General features: G+C 32.2%; 1 protein-coding gene across 1 annotated transcript; it reads left to right on the top strand.

The window, feature by feature from the left end:
* Positions 1-3,974: 3,974 nt before the first annotated feature.
* On the top strand, positions 3,975-9,111 carry HT1 (Protein kinase superfamily protein). The gene is made up of 3 exons (XM_086417280.1): positions 3,975-5,031; positions 6,373-6,828; positions 8,379-9,111. The coding sequence occupies exons 1-3, from the start codon at positions 4,618-4,620 to the stop codon at positions 8,625-8,627; spliced, it is 1,119 nt and encodes a 372-aa protein (XP_086273406.1). The 5' UTR covers positions 3,975-4,617; the 3' UTR covers positions 8,628-9,111.
* The last annotated feature ends 13,464 nt before the right edge of the window (positions 9,112-22,575 follow it).

The raw sequence follows: 22,575 nt of genomic DNA, 5'->3' as shown, positions 1-22,575 counted from the left end.
AATTAATTGATTATATTTTCTCATAATTGGACGAAACTCTATTCCATATATCAAATTTACTTTTACTTCATCTATTTAAACGATATATAATATAACTTATATGCCCACTCACTAGCGATGCACATCGGATTGAGTTAAATCGAGAACCACATCGAACTTGGACAATTGGGGTTGGCTTAGTTCAATTTTATAGATAATTGATTCTGTTCTAGGTATACAATTTAAAGAACCGATGAATTTGATTTGATTCTCGATTCATGAGGGTCTTAGAATCGAGTCAAATCGAGAATCGAACCAATATTCATTATATTAAATATAAGAGTCATGATAATATGACTACCACATGTGGCACCCCAAAATATTCTCCTAATGTAGCATGTGCTAGAATCATAGATTTTATACATGGGTACACATATTTGCACATATTCAAAATACTCTCTTGTAAATATAATATATTTATATTAAATATTATAGTGGAAATGAGCTTACTTGCTTGGATTATAATTTTCATTTCGGATTGATATGTACAAGACATGTTGATGGTCATATAAGTTTTTTTTTTCCTTTGTGAGACATTTGTTTCTTTTAATGGATAATTTTGTTTGAATTTTTCTTGAAAGTATGAATGTTTCATGTTTGTAAAAAGTAATGAGGAGGGTGTAGCATGACAAAATGATGGTAGGAATACAACTTTTGGTGACCTAAGAATCGAACCGAACCGAACAAAACTAAGGTCAGTTCAATTTCGATTCTAGGGTATATTTAGTTTGGTTCCAATACACCCCCATCCTGAACTGTATGCACCCCTACTAGTCACAATTTATCAAATTGGCTTTTTATCCAATTGAGACGTGATTGATCCAAAACCAATCTGATAGATATCAAATCAAAACCTTATTGTATTGGATCCTTGTCGAAACCCAAATCCTCAATCCATATATGAAGTTATTGGATTGGAACGTATTTAGGGTATTAATTCACCCATTGACAACATTATATGTCACTCAATTTATATTTTCCTCCTTTCTTTATTGTGTCTCTTTCCTCTATTTTCTCTCTTTCTCATCTTGTCTCTTTGGTGTCTCAAACTATTGAACTTCTTAATTCATATTGTTTCACCATTTTTTCTTGTTGGAATTTGTTTGATTTGATTTTGTAATTAGCAAATTAATTAGGTCTAAGTCTAAGTCTTTGAGCTTGTTAGCTTGTATACACAAGACATTTTGGAAGACCTCTTTCATTTTTTTGTCTTAAATTACTACTCAAAATCGGATACAATTCTGATTTAAACTTCAATAAGGATTTTAGATTATAGGAATGCTTTTTTTCTTACTCTCTTCTTATAAAAGGAAGACTTACATGGATTGTGGGATGGTTTTTATCAGCAGTTGAAGATTTTCTTTCTTGTGACAACGAGAAGGAGAAGGGGAAGGGGAAAGGGGAAGGGGAAGAGAGAGAGAGGTAACCCAATCCGATTAAAGAACAATAAGAATGCAACAACACAAACAAACAACTTTACGCGATTCCCTCAAGATTAAAGTATGTCCATAAATCCACATCAATTCCAAAATGAAGAGAAAACTTTCTATTACATATTACAATAAAAAGTCACTACCATTAATTTGTGTTTAAGGTGTAAATGATCATCCAAAATAGCTTTTCCTTTTAAATTACACTTTTCAAAGTGACACCTATGGCCAAACTAAAGAAATATGAATAAGAGGATTCAGTTGAAGAGTAGGAAATGTATTAGGCACCCCACTCTCCTTATCATCAGGATGATTACTTAGTGAATTTGCCTATTTAGAACAAATTTGAAAATTGAGATTAGACTTCCCCAGTGATCCATAAATTGTAACTATGTGATTTTCAAAGAGGGAAATTCCACGCCACTTTAAATTTGGAGTTGTCCCCATTAATTAATATAGGGTGTGAATGGACATCTTTTGTGTCTTAACTATTAAATAAGTCCTTAATATAACTTGAAAAACTAGTCTTTAATGATGTTTGATGCAGAATGCGTGACTTCCACTTTTCTAGGGAACTCCAACAAAATGGTTCCCTAGGAAAATTGCATTTTTCTTCCCATCTTAGCTATCCTTCAAATCGTTGTGATAGGTGTCTTGTATTCTTATACTGATGGGAGCACTATATATTTTGATTTCCTATTTGGATTCTCTTCGGTGAAGGGATTAGGTTTAAAGTAAAGAAAATGCGTTCGCCTTCTTTCTATGGTGACTAGGGATATGTAATCTTCTTAAGATGGAAGTGATTGGCAATGTTCGTTTCCTGTTTTTGTTTTTTGCATCGTTCTTTTGTTTTTTGTTTACACGGCAGATATTTACATCCGATTACTTATAAAGTTATTAATAAATTTGTAGTGATTTTTTATTGCCAAACTAATAACTTGATGTCGTAACACCCTAATAATAAAATTAAAAGGATTCCAGAGATGTGAGGATTACTTTTTAAATTTATTTTATCATAACACTGGAATCTTCCTCACTTCAACTAAAATTAAAATAACTTAAATTTCAATATGGAGAAGTGGAAAACATGAGAGAAAGGCCCATCTCAATTGTTTGTTGTTGCTCTATATAGGGGGTTATTTCTTTGGTTGATTATAATTACTTTTTATTATTTCTATTTTAGGTGATTGCTTTATTTGAGTGATAATTAGTTTGGGTAGTTTGGAAGAAAGAAGTTCTATATACATACCGTTGTACTATTTATGGGGATTTATAATAAAAAAATTACGAGTTAAGACGTGTTATAAAATATTTGATAAATATATATTAACTGGTCGGAATGGGCATCGTTAGACCCTGACCTTGGTGGTATTTAACGAGTTGAAAATGTTTTAGTCCAACCCTAGCTTTGCAAGCTTAAGATTTATGTCCTACCCTTTTATATTAAGGCAAGTTAGTAAACAATGTGAAAAAAGCCCAAATTTGATGGTCTTGGACTGTCAAATTTCATAAAATTTGATGGACCAAGAGGTGAAATTGGTGTCGAATTTTTCATTGTCAATTTTTTTTTCGACGAGTTGAAATTCTCAAATTAATGAAAGATGGGAGAAATTCGACAGCTCTAAGTCGTCAAATTTGGGAACATCAAGAATTTCGACGGTCCTAGACTGTCAAAATTCTATTTCTAAAATTCGTGGACCTTGGCCCGTTATTTTTTTTTGTTAAAATTTTCAATTTTCACGTATTGGTAGGGCTGGCAACGGATCAATACCAGATTAATGCCACTCCAAGACCGATTTGAAAATTTTAAAACATGTACCCGATTTGATCCAAATGGATTAATAAATATGTGAACCGAATCCAAACCATTTCATTTCATCCTTAATTTGAAACTGATCCAAACACATGCCTTATTTTCAAATGATCAATGTTCAAAAAATATAAAATCATCAAAAAAATCTACTTTCCAACTACAAATATAAAGGGAAACCAAAAAGCTAAAACGTTTTATCGTTATGTATTTCTATGAAATTAAGAATAATAAATAAATTATTAAAATATGTTTGGATTGAATTTTTTTCTAAATGAATTGGGGTAGAACCGAATCCGATTTTTCATATTTTTTTTCAGATTAGATCGATTCAAACATCGGATATAGTTCGGATCATTGCTAACCCTACAAGTTAGATTGGGTTATCAGAGAGCTAACTACACCATGATACTTGGGAAAGTAGAGAGAAAGATATGAAAAGAGGTCACCAAGTGAGAGAAGGAACAAAGAGATAATGTCTCCACTGTACTTTCATCATCATCATCGACAACATCAACAACCTTATCCCAAAATATTTGAAGTGTTGGTGTGCTAAAGAAAAATGTAGTGTGGCAATAGAAATTCTCTTTCTTTTGTATCACATATTCACATACCCCAGCGTCCACTAGATATCAAAAAAGCGAAAGAAGTGGCGGATGGATTCGGTAGAAATAAAAAAGCTCTCTCTTTCTTTCTCTCTCTCTCTTCTCTTCTCTACTTTCGAACCACGCAATCACGAGACATCGCTGAATTATCCCACTTTAAATTCATCTCTCACTGCCAAACAAACTGCCTCATCTCTTCAACTTTAATACAAAAAAAAAAAAAAGGGAAAAAAAAAGAAGAAAAATCTGTTTAAATCACTTACAGTTTTACAACAGAACGACAAAAAGATAAGCTTGAAATTTAAAAAAAAAAGAAATCTAAGAAAGTCTGCAAATTTGCTGTTCAGCTCTGTCTCTTGTTGTATTTTTCTTGGATTCTACTCTGATTTCATCCCAATTTCTAATACCCATTTTGTTTCTCTCCTTTTTCGAGCCAAACCATATTTCAAAAACAAAAGACAACCATTGATTCTATCTCGCTCTCTCTCTAATTTCATTACTGATTTAGAATTCCCATGAAACCCAATTTCACTTTTCTCTTCTTCTTCAAAACCCATGTTTTCAAATCAGTTTCTTATGTTCCTAGAGACAATTCAAAATCTCAGAAGAAAACCTCTCGTTAGTATTTCTTTCTTGAACAACTCTCTCTTTGAGTCTCTCTGTGTTAAATTCTATAAACTCATTGGACTTCACGGGCTTCTCTAACAAGAGAAGCCCGAACACAAGTGATCAAATGGCTTTGTCATTCTTCCGAGCTCTTCGACTCCGAAAGGAGAACAATAACAATAAAGCCTCCCTCCCTGCCTCTTCTTCATCTATTCCTGAAATGGAGAATTTGGAGAAGAAAAGATTCGATAGTTTGGAGTCGTGGTCGATGATATTGGAATCGGAAAATTTGGACAATTGGGAGGCTACAAATCAAGAAAAGGAGGACTGGACCGCTGATCTCTCACAACTTTTCATTGGGAACAAGTTTGCTTCAGGAGCTCATAGTCGTATTTATCGTGGAATTTATAAGCAGAGAGCAGTTGCAGTGAAGATGGTGAGAATTGCAAACCATGACGAGGAGACTCGTGATTTACTCGAAAAACAGTTCAAGTCTGAAGTCGCCCTGCTTTCGCGCCTTTTTCATCCCAATATAGTTCAGGTATCAATAAGCTTTAATTTATTATTAAGTTACAGACACCTTGAATGAACTATAAACCCAAGTTTTTGTCAATTTCATCAAATAGTTATTCGAAATTCTTTTTGTGATTTAGATTACAATGTTCGAAGTATTCTAGTCTCTTGTTAGCTTATATCTGGGATTAGAATCAACCCCAAATTTCCATGAATATGTTTTTGAGCCCAATTATAATAGGATGGCGAAACCGCTTTTTATTTAATTTGAAATTCATGAGCAATTTCAATTCTTAAGTTTTGTAAGAATTCTTTGTGGTTTATAGATTTTGTAGAATGTACTTTGCTTAGACCGATGAAACTCATTTGGGGTTTAGAATTAACCCCAAGTTTAGAATGTGCTTTCCTTAGACCCATGTAACTCACTTGAGGATTAGATTCAATTTCAAGTTTCCATGAATATGTTTTTGAGCCTAATTATCAGCAAAATCCATTCCTTAGAGCATCTCCAACGCAGTTACCCATACCCATACTCATTTATGGGTAACCACTTTAGGTATCCATGGGGAATGCACTCCAACCGTGCTACCCAAAAAATGTTACTCATAAATATTCTAATATGTTCTTTTTTAATTCAACTCAGATTTAAATCGGTCTGAAATTGTAATATTTTCAGCTAACTGTCTGAATTTTTTCCCTCCAAAAAAGATGGGTCAGCTGTGTGGAGGACCTATTTACCATGACCCAAAAAAGGGTGTGGGATAGATAGTGTGCCGGAGACACCCATTTTGGACTCCACTACCCAAAACAGCAGTTGAGAGGGGATGGGAAGAGGGATAGGCACTGCGTTGGAGTTGCTCTTATTAATTTGAAATTCAAAACCAATTTCAATTTTTAAGTTTCTATGAATTCTTTGTAGTTTATAGATGTTGTAGAATGTGCTTGCCTATGGGTTTGTTTGATTATGCATATGTAGATAGATTAATGAATTTGTCTCCTTTAATTGTCTTAGTGTGTTCTACAAATGATTCTTTATTTAATAAAATAAGCTATCCGCACATTAGTCTTTAAAGTTTGAATATTAGTTCCTCTCTAACTTTGAAGACACCCAAATGCCAATATTTAGCTAAAAGTCTTCATTAGCTGGACTAAAGATATTCATCAATGTTGCTTCTTAGCCAATTTTGCACTTTCTGATTCTCGAATTCCTGATTGTGATCCAATATAGAAACCAATTTATTAATAGAAATCTAATGTGAAACTAGATAATCAAAGTTACTATTAATTTCTTTGTAGTAGATTGAATGTTTTTCGAGTCAGAAATACGTGTGACTTAAGTTATGGCACTCTTTTTTCTTTTTTTTTACAGTTCATCGCAGCATGTAAAAAGCCTCCTGTGTTCTGTATCATCACAGAGTACATGTCACAAGGAACTCTTAGAATGTACCTCAACAAGAAACAACCATACTCGCTCTCAACCGAAACAATTCTAAGGTTGGCCCTTGACATATCTCGAGGAATGCAGTATCTTCATTCACAAGGGGTGATCCATAGAGATCTTAAGTCTAATAATTTGCTCCTCAATGATGAGATGCGGGTTAAGGTGGCAGATTTCGGTACCTCATGTCTCGAAACACAATGCATAGCATCTAAAGGAAACATGGGAACTTACCGTTGGATGGCCCCGGAGATGATCAAGGAGAAACCCTATACAAGGAAAGTCGATGTGTATAGCTTTGGGATTGTGCTTTGGGAGCTCACGACAGCTCTACTTCCATTTCAAGGGATGACTCCTGTGCAGGCTGCATTTGCTGTGTCAGAGAAGGTTGGTTATTTGATACTTCTCTAGTTATTTTTGGCATATCAACATTTCAGATAATTTTCAGTAACTCCTACCATTTATATTAGATGACTTATTTATTCTATATATATATATATATATATATAAATATCACTTTGGGATTTTACGAAAATAAAGATGTTTTAGAATTAAGTGTTTAGAAAAGGTTCCTAGAGAGAAAGCTAATTTGATTGTATGATTCAAACTATCGATTTGGCTGATTGTCACAAACAATGAGATAGATGTATTGCATTATTGTTGGCTGTTAAAAAAAAAGAATGAAATTGATTAAAATGGTTAGGCTCATTCATTGTCGGGTTTTTTGTATGAATGTGAACAATCAAACAGGTAGGTCTGTACCACCCCTAAGAATGTCTCATATATATCACAATGCTTCATAGGCCGTCCTTATTCCCTTCTAGATGGATGGATACTTCAGATGTTCTCTCTATGTTTCATTTTTTTGAACTTTCATATGGAAAAGGAAATTCGAAAAAGTTTTAGACATGATTGCTTTGCATGCTTATGAAGAATTTCTGTATGTCTTTCTGATATTGAACGAGGTGCCACTTTGGCTTGAAGCCAATGGTTGTTCTTCTTTGATTTTAGACGTTTAGTAAGTTCTCCTAGAGTCCCCTTTATAAAAATCCAGTCATGGAAGTCCCTAGGACATTTGCTTTTCTCTAATTGAAACTTGTTATTTGATTGATTAGTATAGGTTGCTAATTTGTTTGCATATTTAGTCAAGCTGAATGTTTTCTTGAAACGCCATAATAACCCATTTTTTGCTCCTGAACTTTGGAATCCATGTATCTAGATTTCCAATTAAACAGTTAAGAACGATGACACAGAATCAAGAAGAGATGTGTTACGGTTGTCGTCAAACATAGTTTTACTACCTTCTTTACTACTATTAGATGTATGGAGAAGTAATTTGATTCTCAATACCATTCTCTAGAAAGTATGTAAGGTCATGAAACTGACGTTAACATCCCTTATCGAATTTCAAGATTTTAAATCCCTATAGCAGAGATTCTTGATTATTTGTAGAAAACCATAAAGATGAAGGTCCTCCCATTTTTGGATAGACTCAAGTAACATGGGAGGAATCATAAAAAAGGTGAACCATGTATTAATATGTCGAAATAGAAACAATATAGAGCACATGCATTTCTATAACGATCAAGTAGAACTCACACGGTGATTTGAAGCTTGTAGTCAATAATCCAAGTGGAACGTAAAGCTATAAGAAACCGGATGACTGTATTGCTCTTGCATTGTTTGAATTTTATGGTGTTTGCCTAACCATTTCTACAAATAAGGATAATTTTGTACAAAGATTTCATTAACTTGCAGACATTGTCAAGTTCACATGCTAGCAATGCCGATGACTATGAGTTATCCCACTCTTTAGCTAGATCCCTACAGCCTCATATTTTTGTTTAGTTCTGATAAGCTTTGTTATTTACAAAGTAAAGAATGCTACTGAAATTGTGGAGTATTTCACATTGGTTGCCTTATTTTACTTTTGGCAGAATGAACGGCCCCCTTTGCCCGATAATTGTCAGCCCATGCTCGCAAACCTCATAAAACGCTGTTGGTCTTCAAAACCATCAAAGCGACCAGATTTCAGTTGTATCGTATCTACCTTGGAGAAGTTTGATGAATGTGTTAAGGACGGTCTCCCTCTCCCTTCTCGTCCAAGGCTACTGAGCCGAAATGTAATTCTCGAACGCTTCAAAGGTTGCATCTCCATGAGCTCATCGATACCTGTGCATGCCTGATTTCAGTAGAAGGTACCATTGTCTTCTATCTTATAGATCGTCATATTGGTAGATTAGGCTATGATAACTGTAAATATTTGACCATTTTTTCAGCATCTAATCTAATTGTATATGCTAGGAATACAACGTTAAATTTGTAGATCATAAGGACGATCTACTAATGGTGTATCTATGTTCTACATGGTGAGTTGGGACTTAAGTCTCTCCATTCACCCTGATAAGATGATCAAAACCATCCGAATGGGCAAGGAAAAGAGTTTGATAGATCGTCCTTAAGATCTACAAGAGGGTATCTTTGGAATTCCTAGTAGGTTTATTAATGTATAAATGGAATAATAAATAAATTATGTTATAAATGCCTGATATTGTCACTCATATATACCATCTGATCTGCATCAGATTATTGATGTTAAGAACCATGTGTATTGTTGTGTATGTATTTCTTTTACTTTGTATAAAAAATCCTTAAATATGAGGTTGATGAATGGCTCTATAGAATTTTTAGTCACTTAAGATTATGACTTATCCAATTAGATTTAATTTTCCAGCATAGGTGATCTAGTTCAAAGAGATCTTGATTCTTGACCTAATGTTTATTCCACCAGTGCCATTGCAATCCAAAATTATGATCGATGGTCCTCCATTGAATTCTATCTAAAGTTCCATTAATTCAATAGTTCTTACACTTTTTTCACTTTCACTTACTCAATCCATCTCTTTTCATCTTCTTCTCTCCCTTTGAAACCTTAATCTTGCAATTTTCTTATAACTTGGGACAGTTATCGTCTCCGTTGAACATGATCAAATCATCTCAATTGGCTTTCCATTAGTTTACAATACGCCATAAACACATTGAAATGATGAAGCTTAGGAATGATAGACTTTGATTCCATCCATGGGTTAGTCCACATGTGACTTTTTATCTCCTTTTAAAACAATAATCAGAATGTGATTCTTTGCTTCATCTCTTACTCTAAGCACTCCCCTTCATTCCCATTCCCACGAGCAATCATCTCTCGTTGTGTTGTTCCGTGGATCTCCATTTTAATTTTATATATATATATCTTGAGGAGTCCATCTGCACTAAAGAGATCCTTGATTCGATAGAAGATTCCAAAAGAACTTCATAATACCAGATTTGTTCTTGTCTTTTAAGTTGTCTAAGCTCAAGACCTCCCTCCTTTATAGGTTCACACGCCCTATTCCGATTAATAGTGTTGTGTAAATGTCTTGTATTTTGTTGGTGGTACACTCAGCTGCGGGGGGTAGCGCCCCCTGCCTGGTCAACAGGCGACGGTGAACGGGGCAGTGTCCCCTTCCTAGGGGCTTGGGAGAAGAGCCCCAGTCCAAAATTTTAGGGTTACGACGCACGCGTTTTAGCAACTCCCGATTTTATAAATAGAGATCTCTAGGGCTGTACAACTTGAGAGAGAAAATAGTGATTCTTCTTGTTCTGATTCATGGACGTAGGCACACTACCGAATCATGTAAATCCTTGTGTTTTTGTGCAATCTTTATTCTTTTTGCTGTTTCGTTTATTCACAAATAGGATGAGTGGACAGGATCAACGATGGTCCCTTCCATAAAAACCTAGCAAACTATAATTTTTAAATCTTGCTATGACTTTTCGAGGTAGGATGAATGTAGCTATCCAATATCGTCCTAAATTCTACCATCAATATGTGGATATGATTGTTTCTTGAGTCATGCTGGGATGACACAAGATTTACTGTGATTCTTACAATTCTGACGTGGACATGCATACATAACCGTTGATGGTTTTTACTCGTATCGTGAGGAAACACATCTATGGTTATGTGCACATCTCACGTCAGACTTGTGAGAATCGCAGTAAATACTTTGTGTCATTTCAGCATTTTCCTTGTTTCTTTGCAAGCCAAATTCGACATACTAAATGAAAAATTTTCATAATGCCTACGTGGGAGATAACTCGAAGGCAGATTTTGGTAAAGATGATCTTCTCATCATATAGATAATCCTCACAAGAAATCAAATCATCGCAGTGTGATATTTTTAACTTTATGGAAAGAACATTGCAAATTGAATACATTTGTGGTTCTGGCCATTTTCATTATTAAATTCAACTCCACATTGATGTGGTCAAAAGTTTCAGAAATAGCTTTTTCTTTCTTTCCTTTTCTATCTTTTTGAGGATGATTGCATGTTCACACACACACACACACACACACACACACACACACAAAAAGACCCACGAGTGTTTGGGCCTATTTATGGGTTGGGCCATGTTGCCCTGCAAATTTTCATTTAAATAGTATAAAAATAACTAGAATATATTATAAGGTATTTTAGAAACACCCCCTGTAAATTTGGTTATATTAGGTTTACCCCCTTGCAAAGTGCAAGATTAGGCTTAACCCCCTTTACCTGATAGGAGTGAAAAAGCATCTATTATTCCTATCCATTTTCACCTCAAGATGTGCGATGTGAGGTCCAATCTTGAGGTCACTTGAGCATTATTCTAAGATGAATATCAGCCCACCATGAGACAGGCCGGATCGGGCCAAGGCCCGTTCATTGACAGCCCTGTACCACACTCAATGATTGTCACCTACACATATTTTTGGGCTGTGATATTACCACACCATTATGTTATGAATAAACATCATCATTGATTTATTGTAAAGTTATACCATATAATAAAATCACTTATGATATTTATTCATAAAATAATGATGTGATAAATACTATTATTGCTCTTACATTTTACTCTTATGGACAATCTGAATGCATAATGGTTTGTTTATACTTCATGCAAATTTAAGAAAATTGAAACCGTTTCGACTTTCTTTATCCCATGAAGAGAGAATTTGAAATAAAAGAAAATAAAACTATCTTGTTTTATTTTACTTTGTTAGGGTTCTTAGATCAAGAAGAAGAAGAAGAAGAGGATTAAAAAGAGAGAGAGAGATTAAGATGAAGAATAATTTATTATTATTGCTTGCTTAGTAATAACATCAATCCACTTATATATTATGTATCAACTTTGACTACAATTCTAAAATAGAAATATCCTAGTTTAACTCTAAAACCTAATTACACATTTACTAAACTCCTAATCCTAATAGAGTAAATATAGGAACTCTCTAAAATAATAATAATTCAAATTAAAAAAATTTATATATAGAAACTAAATAAAATAAGGATCCTACCATACTTCAGTAAAATTTTCTTATAGTTATAAATTTCTAAATAATGCCTATGTATTTGTTGAGGCTGTTCGGGGAGACATGATCCAAGCCCGGTTCATAAAGGAGAAGGACATAACCAATATTTCTTTTGAAGTAGAATGTTATGTCTTTCTCAATTAGGTTAATTTTCCATTTATGGCAAAAGTCATTTCAAACCCAATTTTCTATTCTTTCTTTTTCATAAATCGATGAATTGCCAGTAAAAAGAGAATATTCGTAAAGTTTTGGCTGTATGGTGAGGTGGGGGATTGTAAATCCATTTTACTTAGTTCAAATCCAGGTGTCGCCTGATTATCAAAAACTCAAAATGCTTTTGTTCTTGTTTTTGATAAAAGCCCATATCTGGGGTTTGCCTAGTCCATAGACCATGGTCTTGTCTAAGGACGTCTCGGGGCACGTGCAATGCCCGCACATCACACTCATCAAGGAAGTGAGGGTGCACCCTTGCGGGTGTAGATTTTTTTTTAAGGTAATAATGATCAGCATGTTGGGGACAGTGCAATCTTACAGGTGTAGATTGTTTTTGGGTAATGATGATCAACATGATTGGGTCATTAATTCAACTGATCTACTTAAATTAAAATTAATCAAATTCAGTAGGAAAAAACTATAATTAAGAAAATGAGAAAAGAAACATCAAATTCAGATGTAAAAAAGCTATTAAGAAAATGAGATATATCATAACTATACAATTAATCTAACCAAAATTGTACGATTTTCATATTTTTGATCAAATTCAGACTCTACAACAAGAGGGAAGTTCAAAATTCAAGGAAATTATTGAAGAGTCTACCTTCTTCTAAGGTCATTGATAGTTGACAGATTCCAACCAAAAATAGTCTACTTAAATATTTCAAGATACCGACCACCTCTTTCATCTTCGATCATTTGGAGATTCAATTTGAATTATGACCAAGTCTTTCATTAATTTAATATTTAATATGGTTCCATCGCAATTTATACGCTTTTGTTGCCTTATTTAATAAAGACTAATGATAAACAGACTCGCAAAAACTGATGCTCTTGACGATAGATCCTTTTCCTTGTATATCCCGAAGAAAAAGATCTATGGTTTTGTGCACTACCACGACTTGTCTAATTTTACGCACGCAAGTATACGTATCGAAACAAGTAATAAAGTGATAAGAAAGTATCGTTCCCACGGAGACTAAATACCAATCTATTGCTAATTACCAATTTATCTCACTCTAATTTTATCCAAACAAAAGTAAAAATAGGAATTAAAACTAAACAAGAAAAATAACAGAGAAAATAAACTTGCAGATTTAAAATCAATGAGTGATAAAATCTAGGTTTATAATTTCCCCCAAACAATCCACTTGATTTAATTCTCCTTCCCTCTATGATAAATTAATCCACTAGGATTGTCATCCAAGAACACTAAATTCTCTACAAGCCTCTTCCGATGGTCATGTAAAAATACCCTTCTAGACTAATTCCCTATATGCCTATGAGAATCAAATCAAGAAGAATTCATTAAGAATAAGTTCTCATAAGGAATGCACATGCAACCTGAGTATATTCCTATCTCAAATTAGCATATGTTAATCTATCTAGGTCATGAACACAAAATAACTCTGCCGATATTATTAAGATTCACCAAATCAATTCAATCAATGATCAGTTAATCAAATCGCATTAAACATTGGATAGAATAAACAATCACATGTGGGATCATAGAAGAAAGAAAGAAAACTAATCAAATATCATGAATGGGTTCCATTATAACCCTAGAATAGAAATTAGTTCTTCATTGAAAAGAAAACAAAATCACAAAAGTATTTAGCCATTCTTAGATTACAAAATTAAGAGAAGAGTTAAAGTTAAAGAAGATAAAACTCAAGAGCCGATCTCCAATTCCCGTCCTCCTTCTCAATCTTCTGCCTCCAAGAAAAATCCCAAAACTTCTGTCCCAAATAAGGGTTAAACTTTCCTATTTATAGATATGGAGTCATTAGGGTTTAAGAGTCCCAAAATCCGTCTCTAATTCGGTCACCACAAATTAACGTGTAAAGCTGAAAACGTAAGCAGGCCATGGCCTCCCAATATATCATGCCGCGGCTTGTATTTCTATATTTCTGTTATGCCATTCTTGAATTTCCGCCGCGGCCTCATTTTCTATCAAGCTGCGGCTTGAAGACTTTTTAGCTTTATTGCTTAGCTTCCTTCTTCCGAGAGTGAACCAATTTGGAGTCAGAATTTCTCCTAAACGTATGCACCTATCCCAATGTTCCATATTGTTCCTAATCTGTAAAATAAGCATAAATATCAAATAAAAACATATAAACACATAAAAAGTATAAAACTAACTAAACTTAAATAAAAACAACTAAAAGACTCTAAAATTAACAAAATATTATATTTAAAAGTGGTTAATTCGTAGGTATAAAACCTACTCATCAAAGATCGTCAGTTTATTGCAATTCTTTTATAAATTCAAAATGAGACAAAATAAATAAAATTGTTTGAGATGGTTTGGACCCATACCAAATTTGTTCCTATCAGATCAAACTCCTAATTGTATGAAATTAAAGCAGTTCGCAGTACGGTTTGCATTAGATTCATGGAATACAAAAAGTTTACTAAGTTATTTGCAAACCAAACTATTCTGATTTACTGAATTTTTTCATTGTGTTTGGTAAATCGAATAGTGAAGATACGTCTTTTTCTCTTTTTTTTTTGTCTTAAAGAAATTCAATTGTGCCTCGTCGTTTTCATACATATATAAGAAAGCAAATCAATTATTTTAACTCTTAGAACATTAAACGTTATAATTGTACTTGTAAACTTCCAACTGAATTCGAATTGACGAACCAGTAACATTGGTTTGGACCATTGTTTTAAATCCTGATTTCTCGTCTCTATATATCTCTCTTCCCATTGATACTAATTTGTTGACTCGTTTGAGTAATCTCGTTTTGAATGAGTCAAATCATTATAGTTGGTCCAAGATTATTTATTAATATATATTTCGCTTGAATTTTTTTTTTCTTATTATATATGCTCTGTCAGAAAATCTTCTATTTGAAAGAAACATTAAATCATTAGAAAACATCTTATTTTGTATGGAAAAACATAAAACCTGATTGACTCAGCCAAGTATTCATAAACTTAGATGATATTTTAAAAATATTGGAGTCAATTCAGATCTTTGAAGAATCAATGTGAATGACGATTCACGATGACCATTTGCAGGCTTGGCTTGGACTTTATAAAGAAGACCAATAATAGCATAAGTGGCAAGAAACACTTGGTGCAACGCAAGTAGAGAAATAGATGGTGATTATTGAAAATGTTCTTGATTGAAAATTCTTAGATGATTACAACTCAAAGGAAGGAAAATGGGGAAGTAACATTAAAATTGACATCGATTCTCACATTGCTGATGTGGTGGATGTATGTACAGAACCATATATACTTATCATTGTGATACGACTGAAAAGCATCTATGGCTATACGTGCACCTCCACATCAACAAGGTGAGAATCGATGCCAATTTCAATGTTACTCCAACACGACTTTTACAAGGATTCTTAACAAGTTTATATAAAAAATTACAATTGCCAAACATAAAAGAAAATCATATGTAACCTTAAAATTTTCTTAATATTAAAAATTCTAATTAAGAATACTTTCTAATAATACTAATCTTTTAGATATCATTCCTAATATCCAACACAATACATCATTATGTTCCATTATTGATGAGATACACCAGATATATACTTATGTATCATGTTAGAGTAAATTTCATGATCTTTTGAAGAAGGAATATACGATAAGTGGCATTGAATAACTACTCTTGATCTCATAAAGTAACATATTCATTGATGACCAAAAATTAATCATGCTTTTTAATGATCACCACCTGTCTGTGAAGTCTATTACTACTGTACTATATCATGATTATCTTACGAGTAAAACAAAGTAAGACCATACGATTTAAATAGAAAAACTCTTGTTGAAAAGATTTTAGATCAAATAAAAATAGAGATCATGAAACATGAGTGAGTGGACTAGGGAAGTTTGTAGAGATATAGAAGAACATAAGATTTTTATTTAAGAAAATTAAAGCATAAAAAATAAAAGAAAGAACGGTGCACCAAGTTCATGCTCTTTAGGGTTGTCAATAGATAGTGATTGAATATCTGAATTAGAATCTGAATCACTTGTAATAAACGGATATTGAAGAGATAAATGGAATTGATATAAATTTCAAAGACGATAGACATAAAAGATAAAACTACACAATGGATGAATGACGATATAAATTAGAAAGATGAAAATAGAGTTTGTGTGAATTAAATATTTGATATAATGCATAAGATGAAGATGATGAACTTAGTGATTTAAAATCTGTGTCTTGCCCGTTATGCATGACTACAAAATCAACAACATTCTATGACAACTAATAATAATATCGTTTATATGAAATGTGATTTGAAGTATTTGACATAGTGTCTAGAGAAATCTACTTATACTTATTTGACATAATGATCCTCCTTAATTTGAGCTTGGGATTTATATTGGCTCTACGTATAAAAAGGAAAAATTACTTAAAGGAATCTCGTGAAAGGAAATCTTTCTAAATAGTTCATAAGTTTTCAATAGTTGCTTGATAGGACATTTAATAAACTTTTTCTTTCTAAATAGTCCTTGGAGACTCCATTCCGTCAGAAAGGATTTAAGAAAGAAGAAGTCATTTTCAAATATTTTGAAGATGCATGTAAAAAACTAGAGATTTTTTCCTTTTCTTTTTCTTTTTCTTAGTTTTTAGATGAAAATTGATCAAGAATGGTTTTTTAGGGTTGAAATGATTTAATCAAAGTCATTATCTCAAGTTTTTAGTCGATCTTTCAATGTATTTTAGTTAAAAAAACTCAAAAATTGAAAATTGGTGAGTTTTACTAGTGTAGAGTTCACACCACCTTTTATTTAATAAGCGGTGAACTCGACAATAAATAGTGGTGAACTTGACAGTAAATTTTTAGAACTTGACAGTAAATAAAAAAGCATCGAGTTCGATAGTAAAATTTGTAAACTCGACATTACGAGAGATCATTTAGAAAGAAAAAGTTTACTAAATGTCATTTTAAGTTATCGCGCAAAACTCAGGGACTATTTAAAGCGAGGGTCTTTTAAGTAATTTTTTGTACAAAAAAATTATCTCATTTGACACACTCTCACCATGTGAAAACTGAAAATTTTGACAAGAAAATTCAACTTGCCAAAGCCCACAAATTTTAGCATTAAATTTCAACAACCTATGCCCGTTGAAATTTTTTATATTCCCCAATTCGATAACTTAGAATCATAAAATCTCCCATCCTCCATTAATTTGACAATTTCGATTTGTCGAAAAAAAAAAAATTTGATGTTTTGATCCGTCAAATTTTATGAAATTTAACAGTCTTAGGCCGTCAAAATATAAGCTTTTTTCACGTTGTGTCTTATGTTAATTGAATGTTGGGCCATATTTGGTGCTTGTCATCTTTCATAATCAAGCCTTAAGAGTCTTATTTATCATCTATTGTTGTGATGCCATATAACATGGAATCAAAACCCAAAAAGATAGATATTATAAATTAGTTAAATATTGGTAAGAAAGATATGCTAATGTCTAGGTGCAATGTTACCGAGACTAGAATGCACTTAGCCCTCTTTTTGAGTGTTTTGTCGCGAAAGGGAGGAACTGCCCAAAACACCAAAAGCAAGAGCAGATGGGTGGATGGATGCGTTTTCCTGATTCTTTAGAGGCTCAAAGCTATGAGGACAAAAAGATAAAGACAACTGAGCTCAAAGATTTTAAAAGTAGAAAAATCGGCTTTTTTATTTTTATTTTTATTTTTAATGGAAACTTGAAATGAGTAGGTTTGAACATTGACCAAACAATCCTCTCCTCAACTACATATTATAATAATAATAATAATATTATTATTATTATTTTATTATACCTAAGTTAATGAAGTTTTAAGGTCCAACACTTGGGAAAACAAGAACAAAGGAGTATAAAAAAATAACAAAATAAAATGCAATCACATGCAAATTTTACTTGATTCCATCAAGATTGGGGTATATCTAAGGATCACTCCGATTCCACTATGAAGATAAAGTTCACAGATTCATATTATACCCGTCACTTTAAAAAATAAAAAGAGAAAATATATTTCTTAGAAAAATTAAATTAGGATTTTACATAAAATCAATAAAATTATAAAATATCCTTGAAAAAATTTCTTGCAGGGAGTCTGCAAACGAAGGTGGGGGGCCACTGGTCCCCACTCCAACCCCTCAATGAACTCAATGCTGAACTCGACCAACGGGCACATATTTTGATTAATAATTCTCCTTGTTGGCTAGTACCATCAGGTTCCACAAATCATTACATCAACTTCTCATATACAAACTTTTCTCCATGGAAAGCATAAGCATTAAATTGGAGGAAATTTTAAGGACGTAATGAGATTAGAGAGAAGAAAACATAAGAAGAGGTAGACCCCATTTCAAGGCAGATTGGAATCGACGCTCTTTTTAAATGTAATTTGTCTCTTTTTGGCATGAACCACAATTGCAAATGAGGGTTATTCGTAAATACATTCATAATAGCAAAGCCTACCATTTCCATTTTCTTATATTATTTTTGCACTAGCATGTGAAGAGATTTGAATATTAAGATTATATGTCGAACAAGAAAAGAATAAGAGGGTCTAAATTTTGTGTGTAAAAAATGTGGTTTTGACCCTTTGATGACCAATTGTTGGTTGTCTAAACGTGGTCAAGTGAGCTTCTTCCATTGTCTAATTCCTTTAATGAATGTTCAATGGTCAATTCAAGGGATCAAACATTTTTGATCAAAGCTCATCTTGATAGTTAAGCATCAAACGATTAACAATAATAAAACATCATAGTGTACTATCAATCTGATCATGACCATATGATTCCTTTTTTTTTTTTTTTTTCTTTTTTGTATTTTTGTAGATATTTTACATTCCAATAATAATCCTTATAAAATAAAAAAATTATTAGAAAAAATTCTAAAATTCACTAAATTGATTCTATGAGTGTTATTTTCAAGAAACGTGTTCTTTGTTACTTCAAGTTTTTCTTGTTACATAATTTATCAAATTTTATGTCGCTAATATGATATGTTGAGGGGCAATTAATGAGCTATTCATGAACATAAGAAAGTTAGGTTGCTAGCGTGCAAGTTGGCCTGGATACCTTTCTATATCAAAAAAAAAAAAAAATAGATTGCTAGTTAGGCCAATAAGTAAAAAATCCATTACCTGATCCAACAATGTATTAATTATAGTAATGTTTATCAACTTTAGACAAAGATCCAATAAAATCACTAATATCTTTAACGATCAAGACATGTTGTTTATCCCATTACGTCTTATTAGTGGGTCCTCACTACACTTATGCCATGTTGAAAATATTTTGCATGGCGTAATGCATCACGAAATACGCATGTTGTTGAATTATGTGTAGTCAACCTCATATGTTAAAATGATGCCCGGCGCCTAATGTTTGATGTTGCCATATGTCCTTTTCTTAGTAAGCTTTGTCTCCTCGATTAATAGATGAAACATTCATTAATTATAGCCCTCATCATTGACAAAGTCTTATCTCAAATATTTGAAATTAGACTGAACGAATTTTGTTCCTCCATTCAATTTTATTTACGATAATATATTTTGTAACTTCAAACATTTTCTCTGTTTATAGTATAAAGTATTTGAGTAAGTGTTGAGTTACATTAGGTGAGTCCATAACTATGTCAAATATTTTCTTTGCTTCCTTGTTTCTTTTCTTTTTTTCACATTTAGGTAAATGGTTTATCCTTCACTATGATCAAAGCTAAGTAGAGGGTAATTTCGTCCTTATAAATTTCAGTGGCACAGCCATGATTTGCAGGAAATCATGTCTCTTCCACTAAATTAAAGATAAAATCTCGTTAACAAATCAAAAAGGTACAAAAACTAAATTATGGTTTAAAATCATTGAAAGAATCAATTCCTTGGGCAACAATTAACTAAAAAATAATCTTTATTTCGTCTTCTTTTTCCTCCTTTTGCTTTTATTGTGCACACTTTTGACGACCACAGCCAATGACCACCACAGCCAATTAGATACTTTTGTCATCTTTGACTTACCTCTCATTAATGTGGGATATTAGAAACTCCTCCTTATAATAAAACTTATGATATAATTATATTCCAAACTTATAATATACTTTATAAAATCACATTATATTATTAAATCCATAGGCACAGGAGAACTCTAATATGATAATATCCCAAACTTATTATATTATTTATGAGTCGTGTTGGAGTGACCTCATATCGCACATCTTGATGTAAAAGTGGATAAGAACCATAGATGCTTTTTCACTTATATCTCAAGAAAAAAAATATCTATGGTTCCATACACTTTCATGCGCAGGATGTGTGATGTAAAATCCAATCTTAAGATCACTTCACCATTATTCATAATTTATAAAGGAAAATGCTTTATTGTTTGCGTTGCGCACTAGGTCCAACATTGAGTTGACTTGACAATGCATAGAGAATTGTTGATTTTTCAACTTGTACCTCAAGAAAATAAATCTATGGTTATTTGTACACTACCAAGTCAACTTAGTGTAGCACTTGACTCATTCATAAAATCAGATTATATTTTGAAGAACCCTCTGCGTTTTGGTTGAGCTTAGAGATATCGTTTTATTTTCAAACATAACCCATGACTTTGGTCATCATCACAATATTAATTTAAAATTATTGAAATATTTTTTTCATCAACTTTTTTTTGTCCCAAACTTTAGTATGGAATTAATCTTTTTATTTTTATTTTTTTTTAAACTCTTATCTCCAACTTAAAGATTTTATAACCTTCAATTATCAAATCCCAAGATCGAGATAAGGTTTTGGAGGGGAGGTTGAAGATTAGGTTTTTGAAAAGAAAAATCAAGTGTTATTATTTAAATGAAAGAATAGTGGATTGAAGATAAGTTTGAAGAAGTTTAATAGGTAAAAATAAAAAAAAAAAGTGATTTAGACAGGTCTCATCACATTTTGATGAATATTTGAGATACCCGTGTTTTTAAGTTGATGACATGCACTCCGGTCTTCTTTAATAGACTAATTAAAATGACCTAAATGATGTCATCTTCAACTAATAACCAAAACAATTGTTTTTCTAACTTTCCAAAACCACTCATCTTTAAGTTCTTTAACCTTTCAATTAATTGTTTTTAATCTATTAAACCTTATTCTCAATTTTCAATCAAATATTCATTATCTTCCACTTCCAAAATCCAATCTCACCTAATGCCTAGTAAAAAATCCTATTTTTTATCCAATATTCAGTATGTTTCACTAAAAACATCATTCTTGAGATTTGAAGGTTGAAGTGATAAAATGTTAGGGTTGAAGAGTCATTTATTTTATTTTATTATTTAAAGTTGAAGTAGATAGAACTTACCGAAAGATGAAGATAATTATCTTTTAGAAGAAAAATCAAGGAATTTTGGATATATGTTGAAGATGAGGTCACTCATGAGGTCAGTTGGTCATTTTTATTAATCTATTAAAGAAGACTGATGTCCAGGGGTGGCGTATCAACAGTTTGAAAACACAAGAGACATCTCAAATATTCACCGAAACATAAGAGTATATAAAAAAATAAAAAAAATAAAAAAAGCTAAGGGCATTTTGGTAATTTTATAATTATTTCTTAAATTTGTAATCAATTTGAAAATAAAGGAGGTATCTAATTTTTACCAAAAGTTGGAGGGACACCTCATAATTATCCCTTTTAACGTAGGGATCTGTCTTTAGTTTTTACCACTTCGAAAGAAACAAGAAAAGTGAAGCTTTTTTTAGTTGGTGTATATTTATAGTTTATTGGAGTGGTTATATAACATCCTCTAAATTTTGACAAATTCGTCGTCAAACATCATCATTATATAAACTTTAGAACTGAGCACACTTTTTTTTCTTGTTGCAGAGAACTGAAACCCATTCAGCTTCTTATCTTACTGATCTAAAACAAAATATTCTCTCTCCAATGAAATTCACAAAAAATCCATTACAGATGAATGAATTGTTGGACAGATATTCAAATCATCACCAAAACCATCCAAGAAAAAATCCTTTTTTTTTTTTTAGTTTTATAAACTAAAATGAGAGAAAATTTCATAGAAACTCAGACCCATATGTTTAAATCATCTCCAGAAAAAAAAAACCCATCAAATGTTCTGAGAATATGTACAGAGATACAATGAGATTAAAACGGTTTCTTCTAAGATTATGGACTAAAAAAATTCATTTTTTTTTTCTGTTTTATATACTAAATGAGAGCAAATTTCACAGAACTAACCCATATGTTCAAATCTTCTCTAGAGAAAAAAAAACCATAAAATTTTCTGAATATATCTACAGAGAGATAATGAGATTGAAACAGCAAAAGAAACTCACCAATATTCAAAAATACCCATCTCTTAATAATAATTACATAAAAAGAGGGTCCTATCTATCAAAAAGGAGAGAAAAAAAAAAGTCCATTAAATTTTACAGAACTAAGACCCAAATGTTCAAATCTTCTCCAAAAAAAAAAAAAAAAAAAAAATACCCCATTAAATTTTCAGAAAATATCTAGAGAGATAATGAGAATAAAACAGCAAAAGAAACTCAAAA

This window comes from Akebia trifoliata, chromosome 11 (assembly GCF_017979445.1).
Source record: "Akebia trifoliata isolate Shusen 1 chromosome 11, ASM1797944v1, whole genome shotgun sequence".
NCBI lineage: Eukaryota > Viridiplantae > Streptophyta > Magnoliopsida > Ranunculales > Lardizabalaceae > Akebia > Akebia trifoliata.
The sequence above is the reverse complement of the archived record's forward strand: the minus strand, read 5'-3'. Positions and strand labels throughout refer to the sequence as shown.

Excerpts from the sequence above, each read along its gene's own strand:
- HT1 (XM_086417280.1), top strand. The coding sequence starts at position 4,618 with ATGGCTTTGTCATTCTTCCGAGCTCTTCGACTCCGAAAGGAGAACAAT. Across the intron at positions 5,032-6,372 it reads TTCATCCCAATATAGTTCAG|TTCATCGCAGCATGTAAAAA; the intron begins GTATCAATAAGC and ends TTTTTTTTACAG. Across the intron at positions 6,829-8,378 it reads CATTTGCTGTGTCAGAGAAG|AATGAACGGCCCCCTTTGCC; the intron begins GTTGGTTATTTG and ends TACTTTTGGCAG.